At 45.4% G+C, this 11,599-nt stretch overlaps 1 protein-coding gene across 1 annotated transcript; it reads right to left on the bottom strand.

The window, feature by feature from the left end:
• Nucleotides 1-10,482, bottom strand: capzb (capping actin protein of muscle Z-line subunit beta). Its single transcript, XM_076147255.1, has 9 exons — nucleotides 10,217-10,482; nucleotides 6,090-6,179; nucleotides 4,335-4,456; nucleotides 3,724-3,837; nucleotides 3,479-3,620; nucleotides 3,191-3,307; nucleotides 3,031-3,096; nucleotides 2,863-2,939; nucleotides 1-1,079 (listed from the first exon to the last, which is right to left on the bottom strand). Exons 1-9 carry the CDS (start codon nucleotides 10,217-10,219, stop codon nucleotides 992-994), a joined length of 819 nt encoding a protein of 272 aa, XP_076003370.1. The 5' UTR covers nucleotides 10,220-10,482; the 3' UTR covers nucleotides 1-991.
• Between the last annotated feature and the right edge of the window lie 1,117 nt (nucleotides 10,483-11,599).

The following is an 11,599-nucleotide window of genomic DNA, read 5'->3' as shown; positions in this document are numbered from 1 at the left end:
TAGCTTTTTACTGTTTTTATTGTTGCTGGAGGCTCTAATACAATATGAATCATAAGCTTTACAAAATAAAAACGAAACAAAATACAACAAAAAAGATTCCCCTCCAAAATGGAAACCGTGAAATGTTTCCACACCGAGACGCAAAAGACAAACTTGTGACCCCCAACAAAGACATAGTAGGTGAGAGGAGAGAGAAGCTGAACAGAGGGGAAGCAAACTGTCATGATATACACAGTGTAGGGGTTGACAACTTGGGGCGCACCCAGTGAATATAACAGTCCATCCCCGTGTTTTGCAAGTCTACATTTCCACCGACTGCGGCCCCGTGCTCACTCAGGCTCACATGCATGTGGACAGAGTGGAATCAAGAGTCAGCTCCTTTCTAAGACAAACTGACGGCCGTCCTCTCCGTCTCGCCCGGAACAATGACAGTTACACCGACAGTTACAATTTCGTACAGATATATCACGAGGGTGGCGTAGACGTGTGAGACAAAACAGGTGCGAGAAATGAATCTGATGTACGTAATAGTAATAATAATAATAATGACAGTCCTGCCGAGCCTACACCACCTACAGCACAGTCTGTGTCCGTTTCCTGGTCACCGTGGAGACGCCAGCTGTGACCACATCGGGGGATTATTACTAGAAATGACCCTCACAATGTAAGATTATCATTAACCGTCGTAATACTATCATTATATTCATAATGTGGGACAGAATGAGAGAGGAGAGACGGAAAAAGTGTCAGCGAATGGCTTGGTGGCAGATGAGACGCACCAAAAACAAAAAACCCAAACAAAAAGAAACAAAAAACATAAAAAGCAAAGCATTTTCTCCTTTTTTTTGTGTTCCACAAATAAACAAGTGCAGCACTGAAACAGGCGTGGAGGGAGAGACGTGAAAGAAACAGAGAAAAGATGGCAGAGATGAGGCGGAGAGAGGGAGAGAAGAAGAAAGAGAGACAGAAGAAAAGTAGAACAGTAGCATCTCTAGCTTTGATGTTTGCGTTTCAGCGCCTCCACGAGGTCGTTCCTCAGAGTCTCCTGCTTTGACTTGTCGGCCAGAGTCTGAACGCTCCTGCGGGAGGAAACACAAACAGAGGCGAGTCAGAGTGTGTGTGTGTGTGTGTTTGTGTGTAAGAATCCAGGAGTGTTTTGTTTTTCCTGAGAGAGACGGTAGAAGTTAGTAGATTCAAGGCAAGAATTAGTAATGAGGACGTCACAGTCTGACTTCTTGCATTAAAACATGACGACATCGTGCAATTAAAGTCACACAACTCCAGATTGAAAGTGACTCAATTTAAGAGAGCAGGTGGGTCTGGGGTCACACATCCACAGGCCACATTGCAGTAAGATCATAATCTATTTTGCATGTTTTTTTTTTTATTATCTACACTTTGCCTTCGTTCATACGTCTCACATTCGGCCCTGCTTCGCTGAGGAGAAAAGATGGGTTAGAGGACAAACAACTGTGTATTACCACACACACACATACAAACACAACTAAATTTCAAAAGTGTGGGGTTAATATCAAGCCAATGAGTGGAACGTTTACAGTTCTTCCTCCTCGGTGTTGAATCTGCTGACGGTGCTTTCAAACTGAATTCACCCACACTTTGCTGCCAAATCCATTTAATTGAGAAAAAGCATCAAAGTGAAAACTCATTAATAGAATGGAGAGATGAAAATAGCTTAAATGTATTCATTTTAATTCCACCCTCTTGCTTTGTGATACCAGCACACAATCCCTCTGCCGTGTTATTGTTCTGCTGTTAAACATGAGAGGCTGAATACTTCTGCTAATTAAGTTTCTCTTTTTTCAGTATCGTTTTTTCGTAGGGCACAGTTCCACCATAAATGAGTTTGTGACCTTTTTAGGAGAGGAAAACAGGCAAAGCATCTATATTGGTGTGTGTGTGTGTGTGTGTGTGTGTGTTCACCTTCCTCTGACACAGATTTGCTTAGGAGGCGCTGACAGACCAAACAATAAGGAAAACCGGCTGCAACATGCCTGGATGACTGCTCAGTGTGCTTAACACTCTCGGGATCATGCACACACACACAAGCACACACGCATGTTAATTAACTTCACACATTAGTCTGAGGAGTAAATAAACTCTGTAACTGAGTTTGTTTGATTCGTGTCACTGACATTTCCCACTCTCGGGGTTCCTCTTCCTATTTCAATCAAGTTTCTCACACAGCTGAAACGCTTTCATCTCTGCGCCTGCTGCCACCTAATGACATCATCACATCTCACCAGAGTTTATATTACAATAAACTAAATAAGGTATTCAGATTCAAGGTACAAATGCAGATGAGAGATGCTTCATTTCTGTGAGGGAGGAGCTTAATTTGCCTTTGTTAATCTTTATTCAATAGCACTAACAACACACACACATACACACGCTTCCCATGCCAGGCAGGCTGTACCTCTGACCCTAATCAATGAAGATCTGACGCTGGGTGAGGACCTGCGACAGCTCCTTCTGGAGCTGCCGGTACTTTTGGTTATCGGGCAAAGACTCGATAGATCTGGAGCGCCGAGGAGAAGCAGCAGCGCAGGAGAGTGACAGAGGAAAGGAAGGAAGGAAGGAAGGAAGGAAGGAAGGAAAGAAAAGTAAAAACAATGACATGGGTGGCATCAAAAGCAAAGGGAGGGAAAGCAGGGGGATGGATGAGAGGAAGGAGAGGATGAAGAGGCTAGAAGAGGAGCAGGTTACGTCAACACAGAAAAACAATGAGGTTCAGGAGCGGAGCAGCAGCTACAGGTGGAATCAAATATCAGAAAAGAAATGAAACACATATAACAAAACTGGAGACAAAGGTCCTGCAGAGCTGTGAGAAGAGAGGATGTGTACCTCAGGCCGTTGACGATGTCCTTGGTCTTCCCAAAGTAGATTTCATTCAGCGTGGAGCGAATCTTGTTCTCCATATCCTGGAACAACAAAAGAGACATTTGTACTTCCAGTCAAAACGGGAGCAGAACTGAACATCTGAACCAAAACGACATCAGAAGCTCTACTTACTTCAACGAGGCGGCCGATGTTGGCGATGTGCGGTGAAGACTCTGCGACTGTCTCGTCTTTCTCCATCTGTGGAAGCATGGAAAAAGCTCGATTACAAAGGCGGCCGAGGCAGCGCAGGGTGAGGCGGGCGGGGTTAGAGGCTCCAGCTCAGCCAGCTCACCTGTCTCGTCAGGCTGCCGCCCAGGTTCATCGTGCCGGAGCCCGTCTTGGTTGTTTGGAGCCACAGCATCACAGTGGAGGTGAGTTTGTAGTGAGCGGTGCGTCCACTGGGCTTCTCCTGCTCACGCAACAGGGACACGAAGAACAGGAAGAAGAGAGATAAAACTTAGAATTACTTATTACTACAAAGTCCAAAATCAACACAACCTCTCTCTCAGTTCTGCTGAACTGAAGACAGGAGACAAATGAGACTGTTCAAATGAGGTGTTCTGGTTTCACTCATTCTCACCTGCACCTCCACCACATGGATGGAGTCCCAACATCCTTTGATCTTCTTGGATCCATCTCCGGCTTTCTTGATGAGAATGACTCCAGCGAAGCCGTGATCCAAGTCCCAAAGGTACACAGAGGACACGCCTCCCTCAAAGTACCTGCAAACCACACACGTTATCAGTCGCAGGTGAAGTTTGTGTGAAGTTCAGACAGGAGAAGAAGAAGAAGCAGCAGCAGGTTTAGAGCGCCGGCCTCACTCACAGGTCTCTGTACTGGTCAAAGGCATTGTTGGCTTCCACCTCCAGCTTCCTCAGGCGGGCGGAGGGCATGGCACCATCATCAATGGGAGGTTCGTACTTATTACTCCATGGGGATCTGACGGGTTGAACGCAAACACAGGACAAAGCAGTTGAATGAGGATCTAAGCGACATCATTCCTTCGCCTTAACAGCTAATGGCCGTGACCCTTCTGACCCTGACTTTGTCTCTCCGACTATGAGCCAATCACAACACCTGCTCTGTATCAAACAGGCACCTGATTGGCTCCTCATAAGACTTTACCCTCTTTGCTGATCCGGGTGACTCATAATCCAACATTGCTCAAGCATTGATATCAAAATGTCACATTAGGAGTGTGTGAGTGTGCTCTTGTAATTCTGAGTCATTACACTGAAACGCAACGTTGATTGACTGTGTTGGACTTGGATGCAGTTTGAACATTTGGAACAGTTGTCTTGAGATTGCAGTGCTGCTGTTTTGACCCCAGTGTTCCATTTTGGAGGTCTTAACCTGCTGTGCTGATCTAAACAGGTCATCATATAGTAACGGGTGTGTGTGTGTGTGTGAGCCTGTGTTGCAGTGTTGTGCTGCACCTGTAGGAGTCGCCGTCTCGGTTGTAATCACAGAGCAGGTAGTCTTTCCCCACAACTTTGTCCCGGGCAATCTTCAAGGGCTGGTCCACAGAGGAGAGGAGGTCCTCACACAGACTGGGTACCTGAATGAACACACAGAGAGAGAGGGAGAGAGAGAGGGGGATGGAGGGAGGAACACACACACAGGTTACCAGAGTGTTTTTCTGCTACTTCACTAAAGCTGCTCCGCCTCGGAAACACTCTGCATCAGTGTTGTAGCAAATGTGAACTGCTACTCTCACACTGAGCAGAAACGCCAGAGTTGTGCTGTTATTTCAGACTTCCTGTGACAGAGAGAGGCAGGCAGGACTGCAGAGGAACAAACCAGACGGCAGAACAAGAGAATCCTGCCATTGGATATCTTGTGACTCATTTTAGGTTTATAAGGAGTCTTTCCTCACGTTACACCTCCGCTCAATAAGCAGAGGATATCTGTGGATATGAGGAGGGGAAATATCAGTGTGAAGCCTGATATGTACAGGATCAGGGGGTACAAATGACTTCTCACACACCGACATGGACCCCCTCCTCTGCATGTCAGCACACACACACAAAGGAGGCCCTGTTTCCAGAAAGGTGGAGACGTGGCAGGAATGTGGGACAAACAGGGAGCGAGTGTGAAGGAGGTGATCTCAGGTGATTCTGGACGCCCGGTGTGAACACAGCCGGCACAGCCAAAAAAGCGCCTTGCAGCCGACGTGACTGACAGCTGAGATAATAATCAGTAATGATCGAACGCGGCGCAACGCAGCGAGGCGAGAGCCGATACCCTAGAGAGAAAGGTCAAAGGTAGAGGAAGAGGAAGGTGAGCAGCTCGGGGCTTGGCTGGAAAGGAGCGGGTGCAGACCTAGGGGGGTGGTGGGGGGGCGGGTGTGTGTGATTTGACTGGTCTTAATTTGCCAAACTTGGCTGTTGTGGAGACGCAAGTGTGCAGGTAGAAAAGCTTAGCAGGTGATTTTACACGCCGACATCCGAGCCGCCTCAAGGACGCAGCGTGCTTCCACCGACACCGCCCGCCCAACTCCACCCCAGACTCAGACAGAGGGTAAATGTGTTTACATCTCTCCCCAAATAACCATGCCAGGGGGTGTAGGTCATAAAGAGGGGACTGTGTGTGTCTGTGTGTGTCTGTGTGTGTCTGTGTGTGTCTGTGTGTGTCTGTGTGTGTCTGTGTTTGTGTGTCTGTGTGTGTGTGTGTGTCTGTGTCTTTGAAATCGTAACTTGATGAATCATATTAATTGGTGAAAAGCCACAAACATTGACTTAAGGAAAAAGAGGTTTTGGCACTTCACTGAGCTCACAAGTGGAGATACACTCAGTGGGCACAGCTGGGTTAAAGTAACCGTAAATTCCTTCAGATTGATTATTGCAGCTTTTACTAAACATCCCCTTTCTTAAAAGTTTGTCGAGCCTGTTGAACCAAAGATCAGCAGAGTCAAATAGTCAAAAGCCTGTAAATACGCCAATAAGCATGAGGAATGTGTCCACGTTACATTACAGCATCCTGACGTGTGTGTGTGTGTGTGTGTGTGTGTGTGTGTGTGTGTGTGTGTGTGTGTGTGTGTGTGTGTGTGTGTGTGTGTGTGTGTGTGTGTGTGTGTGTGTGTGTGTGTGTGTGTGTGTGTGTGTGTGTGTGTGTGTGTGTGTGTGTGTGTGTGTGTGTGTGTGTGTGTGTGTGTGTGTGTGTGTGTGTGTGTGTTAATCTCATCCACTCACCAGGTCAATGAGGTCACTGAGGTTCTTCTCGATCTGCTGGGGAGGCAGACGCCTCATCAGGTCCAGGGCACAGTCCAGCTGCTGCTCATTCTGAAACACACACACAGCAGCACACAGCACTGATCACACTGAGCCACAACTGGATATCAACATCACAGCGCAAACCTTAACAAAAGGAGCAGCTTTGTGGTCTAACCCGTTTTGTTTTATGTACAAAGAGAAAATATGCACAAAGATTAAAACCATTGGATGAAGGAAAAAAGTTTGTTTTTGTCTTTAAAACCACAATGGCAGATTTAATTAAAAAACAAAACAAAAAATGGATTTACCACCTTAAAGATCACTAATATAAGTCAAATGTTATTTTCACTCCAAAGATTACATTTAATACATACATATATTTTTACACATTGTTGGAAATCAGTAATAATAAGTTCTTTGGTCTGATATGATGTCATACATTAACTGTATATGAGCCTGCTATCTAACATGCAATATTACAATTACATACAGATTAACATTATCTCAGGTGGATCATAACTTGCAAATAAATGCTCTACATCTGCAATCAGGAGCATTAAGTGTTGATTTCAGAGTATTTATGATACTTAGACTGATAATACGTATATATTTATGATACTAACATCACCATTATAAAAGGGACACGATACCTTTAGGCACACACACACACACACACACACACACACACACACACACACACACACACACACACACACACACACACACACACACACACACACACACACACACACACACACACACACACACACACACACACACACACACACACACACACACACACACACACACACACTAAACCTCCGTCCTCCTCTACACTGAACTCATGAAGGCAAAACTCAATATTGGTCACAACATTGAAACCAATTGTGATCTGTGTATCGGATTGCTTTGAATTCAGCCGTGTTTCCCTGGCGTCTCACAGCTTTAAACTGCTGCTGTTGGTTGAAAACTTGCATCTAAACTTCATGGCTCTGCTCATGCCGAGGATGAGGAAGCATCCAAGCATTCCTGTAATAATATTTCCATACTTCCACTCTTTTCTGACAGATGCAAAGCAGAATAGGCACCTCGGAGGTATGAACTCTGCACAGCATACAGCTCCACTTTAAGTGTGTGCAGAGGAGTTACAGGAGAATAAAATGAGGCCCCCGTATCAGCAGGCCGTACTGAATATTCCACACCGAGCTCCTTCACGTCGCCAACAGGCTGTGAGGAGGGTAATGATGACCTGCTACATTCTGGACCGGGGCTTGGCAGCGGCGAGGCCATTGGCTGAGGAGGGAAAACACACACACACACCCTCTCTCTCTCAAGCTCCATCACAAGGGCTGTGAGACTGCAGACAGCATTTCCCACACACTGGATTGACTAGCACTCAGTATTTGTCACGTGACTACTCCACAGAACAGAAAAGGGAATGAAATCACGACTGGGCTTCATCTTTTAATAACGAACTGCCGCTTTCTGCCGTTTGCTGCTGCACCACTCTGAAGCTATTACAGCATCTTGCACCGATCACTGACGTCACAGCATTTATTGTCTATTAGTCAAAGGAGAAACACCTGCTGTGGCCTGGCAGAAGTAAACCATCGTACCCCATCAGCCACTACACTCCACACAAACACTACATCCTCATCAACCAGCAGGGGGTCGCTTGAAACAAGACCACAATCCCTCAGAAACTTTCCCGCCGCTACTTTGATGAAGTTCAGCTCGGGAGAGAACCCAAGTCACTGGATGTAACATCATCTTTCCCCACCAGAGTGTTGACAAGTTTAGAACATCCCGAAATGAACTGGAACCATTGACAAGGAGTCCATTAAGAACTTAAAGTATACCTTTACTATCAGAAACAATGGGAGCTATGTGTATTGTCACCTTAAAGGGCATCAGAGCTGAATCCATACCTGTTTGCCTAGTCATGTTTTATTATCTACTTCCTAGTCACATGGTTCATCTGTGACACGGTCGTCAAGCATCCCACACGACAACCGTCACAGAGACAGACCCAACCTTCTTTAAACAGATTAAAGTTTACGCATTATCTCAGCGACGTTGGACAGAAACCTGTCTACTCTCCTACAGAGACCATAGTGTCACAAATCAGCTTCGGGGCGACAAACAATGTGAAATATTTACAAGACAATTAAGAATGAGAATTTGTAATGACCGCCCTGAGAAAATCCAGCACAGAGAGGCGAACATTACATATCCTCCTCCTCCTCCTCCCCCCGGGGGCTTCGCTCACTTAAATATGCACTGAGCAGCAGGATATCAGTGAGCAGTGGAGGACAGGCCAGCCACGACATGAAAACCCCCTGAGAATGTGCAGGGAAATGTAGGGTGTGTTTGTGTGTGTGTGTGTAATAACAGAGAGAGAGGGAGAGAAAAGTTTTGTTTCAGCAAACCCTTGCAAGCCATTTGGTTGGCCTCAATCCCTTTAGTAAAGACATTAAAATACCATCAAGGTTTCCTGAAGGTTGGACCGGCGTGTTAGAAGGAGTCGACTTACTGATACACTTATTTCAGTACCTGGAGTAACGCAATGATCACCTTCCTAATGCCAGTACAACATGTTACTGTTACTATGAAAGCCCCATAAAAAGATCTACAAGTCTATCTTTACTCAACCAATGGAACTCCCAAGGGAAAGTGTATCCGCATTGGAGACGATTTAAAAAGGGAATTTGTTGAAGTGGAAATGACAAATCGATCCATAAAGGCCTGCAGCGTTTCCATAACAATTCCACCACCCCCCCTCAAATAGCAGAGATTCCCTGTCACAAGCCTTAGACAAAGCTTGTCTCACCCCAAGTGCTTGACCTGTCAAGAGAATACACACATGCAGTTACTCGCCGGTCAATAATATGTTAAATAAAAAAGTGAGGCCCCTCTTTCCATAAACACTGGTGACCCTGAACCTAACACAAGTCTCTCAGCTACATCTCCACATCTTCTCCTGTCTCACACATCGCTTTTCGCCCGTCTTAAAATCTTTCTCAGCCGATGAATCAACGCGCTCCGTCAGACACCTGCGCTCCTCGACACCGTGTTTACCGACGCTCCTGTCTTAGTGTAAACACCAGCTCAGACTGACAACCCTCGGGGTCAGGGGGGAGAGCGGCGAGGCTGAGCCGTGGCGATGGATGAGGTGAGGCTGAGGAGGACTGTGGGGCGGCTCCAGAGAAACTCCAGCTGGTCCCACAAGAGAATTTAGACAGTGTACAAGAATGGAAGAACAGACTTTATATAAACACACAAGCTCAGGCGTCTAACACCAAAGAACCAAACATGATTTGCTTAATAATCTTTGGAGGTACTGGAGGGTTCAGGAACACAGAATATAACCAGTAAACAACAGTTGCTGGTATGACCCAAATAGAGTTTCTGAGTGTAATAACTTCCTTGGTTAAATGTGGGGAAACACTCTGGGGCAGCATAAAGTTAGCAGAGGAGGCTGGCCGCTTGTCATGTTAGGAACAGGAGGAGCAGGCAATCTTATTATAGCACAGGCACCCGGGCGCTCAGCTATTTTGGCCTGTGAGTGCGTGTGGGGTGCACGACTGGAGGGGTGTGTGTGTGTGTGTGTGTGTGTGTGTGTGTCCATGTGTGTGTGAGCAATATATTAGGAACCCTGTCAAACACTGTTCACGAACTTGTCAAATCCAAAACATCCTGTGCAAACTCCGTGCTAACTCTGTGCCACAGCCAGCGGGGCATCCAGCTGGCAGTAAATTAGCTTACACAGGTAGCTAGCTAACTAGCTTCACACAGCTGCTGCGTTGGCCAAGAAGCCAAAACTCGTTGCATGGACGCGACACTTGTGCAAACCGTGTAAATTAGATATTCAGCGATGGTTTGACAACTGCCGACAAAGTCAAAAGAGGAAGATTAATGCACTCGAACGCCTCGTCGATGCTCTCGGGTTACCACCCAATACTTCCTGTAATGGACAGCTAGCGGTAGCTTAGCCTAGCACGGCTAACGGATAACGCTTAGTTAGCAGTAGCACTAGCCAGCAGCCGATCCAAAAACCTCGTCCCCCGTCCCCCGTCTCTCCCTCCGGTCCCCACCGCGGCCCTTACCATGTCTGCGGCGGTCTGTGGCGGCTCTAGCGGGGAAAGGGAGCACGATCTCACCGACGTCGGATCACTTTAGCTTAGCTTTGCAAGTCGCTCCGCTCGGCTCTTGTTGTTTTGGTGTTCTTTAAGTCCCCCACCGAAGATGTTTCTGTGCGCCTCTCCCTCACGGAACCCAGCCCTGTCAGCGAAATCCACTTCCTCAACCGGGCTACAGGAAGGCGGCTGCAGTCAGAAAACAGGCCCCGCTTGCATGTCCGGGTCACTCCGGGCTCTCTCAGTCGCAGCCAATAGCGAAGGAGCAAGTAAGGCATTGCCAAGTATGGAGAGAGAGGAGTGGTGCAGTAAACATGCAGGCGGAGAGGCGGCAGCTACACCCAAACTCACCGAGGCAGCCCCGACACAAACATAACATGGTATAATAATGACAACTGTTGAACATTATTATTACTATTATTATTACTATTATTATTATTATTATTATTATTATTATTATTATTATTATTATTATTATTATTATTAACCTTAACCTTAATCTTTATCTTAATTTTATTCTTTTTTTGGTTTATTATTATATTGGTTTATTTTTATTTCATCATTAATTTATCATTATGTTATTATTATTTTAAGTAGTATTATGGTGCCATTATCTGGTGACATAATAATAACAACAATACTGATCATGGTAATAGTAATACCACCGCTACTACTACTAATAATAATAATCCACCTTATAGCAGCACGCTTTCAGCCAGGCACAACAATAAATATCATTGTTTGTGAGTGGATTGCCAATTTCAAAGAGATTTCATATCGTTAAAACTGCACCGATAAGGGAATATGACTAGGCCTGACAGATGATGTAACTCTGCCTGCTTCTCTTCTTTTACATTATTTCCTATTGGGTGTCGACAGGTGGGCAGCAGTAATTTACATTCAGGTATTTCCTCTGAGAGGAACAATAGAATGCTGTCAATAAATCTCCTGCTGTATAATCTAGCATTGTTAGCTGGAACACCTTCATAGAAACGAGTTTTTGAATAAGGAAGAGATCAGTATCACTAAATTGTCATGCATGAATAAAAGAACACACTGTACAATGATGTGCACAGCCAAAAATGTATTTATACAGAGAATCTATTATATAGTACACAACTTCACGGTGACAGAAACTCTTCACTGCTTGCATTGCTAGAAAATCAAAATGACGCAATTAGTAATTAAATAAATTACTATATACTAAAATAATATAGGAACTTTAAATAATAAGTCGCTCATCATGCTGCTTTCTTATAGACTTAAAGTTACCAACAAGATTCAGGGAGCGAGGTTACTAAATAATAATGGTGTCTGATTAATTAAAATAACAAGAGGATTTATGGACAGAAA

The sequence above is a fragment of the Genypterus blacodes genome, unplaced genomic scaffold (genome assembly GCF_046128005.1).
Source record: "Genypterus blacodes isolate CSIRO-AG114 ecotype Tasmania unplaced genomic scaffold, CSIRO-AGI_Gbla_v1 ptg000037l_1, whole genome shotgun sequence".
NCBI lineage: Eukaryota > Metazoa > Chordata > Actinopteri > Ophidiiformes > Ophidiidae > Genypterus > Genypterus blacodes.
The sequence above is the reverse complement of the archived record's forward strand: the minus strand, read 5'-3'. Positions and strand labels throughout refer to the sequence as shown.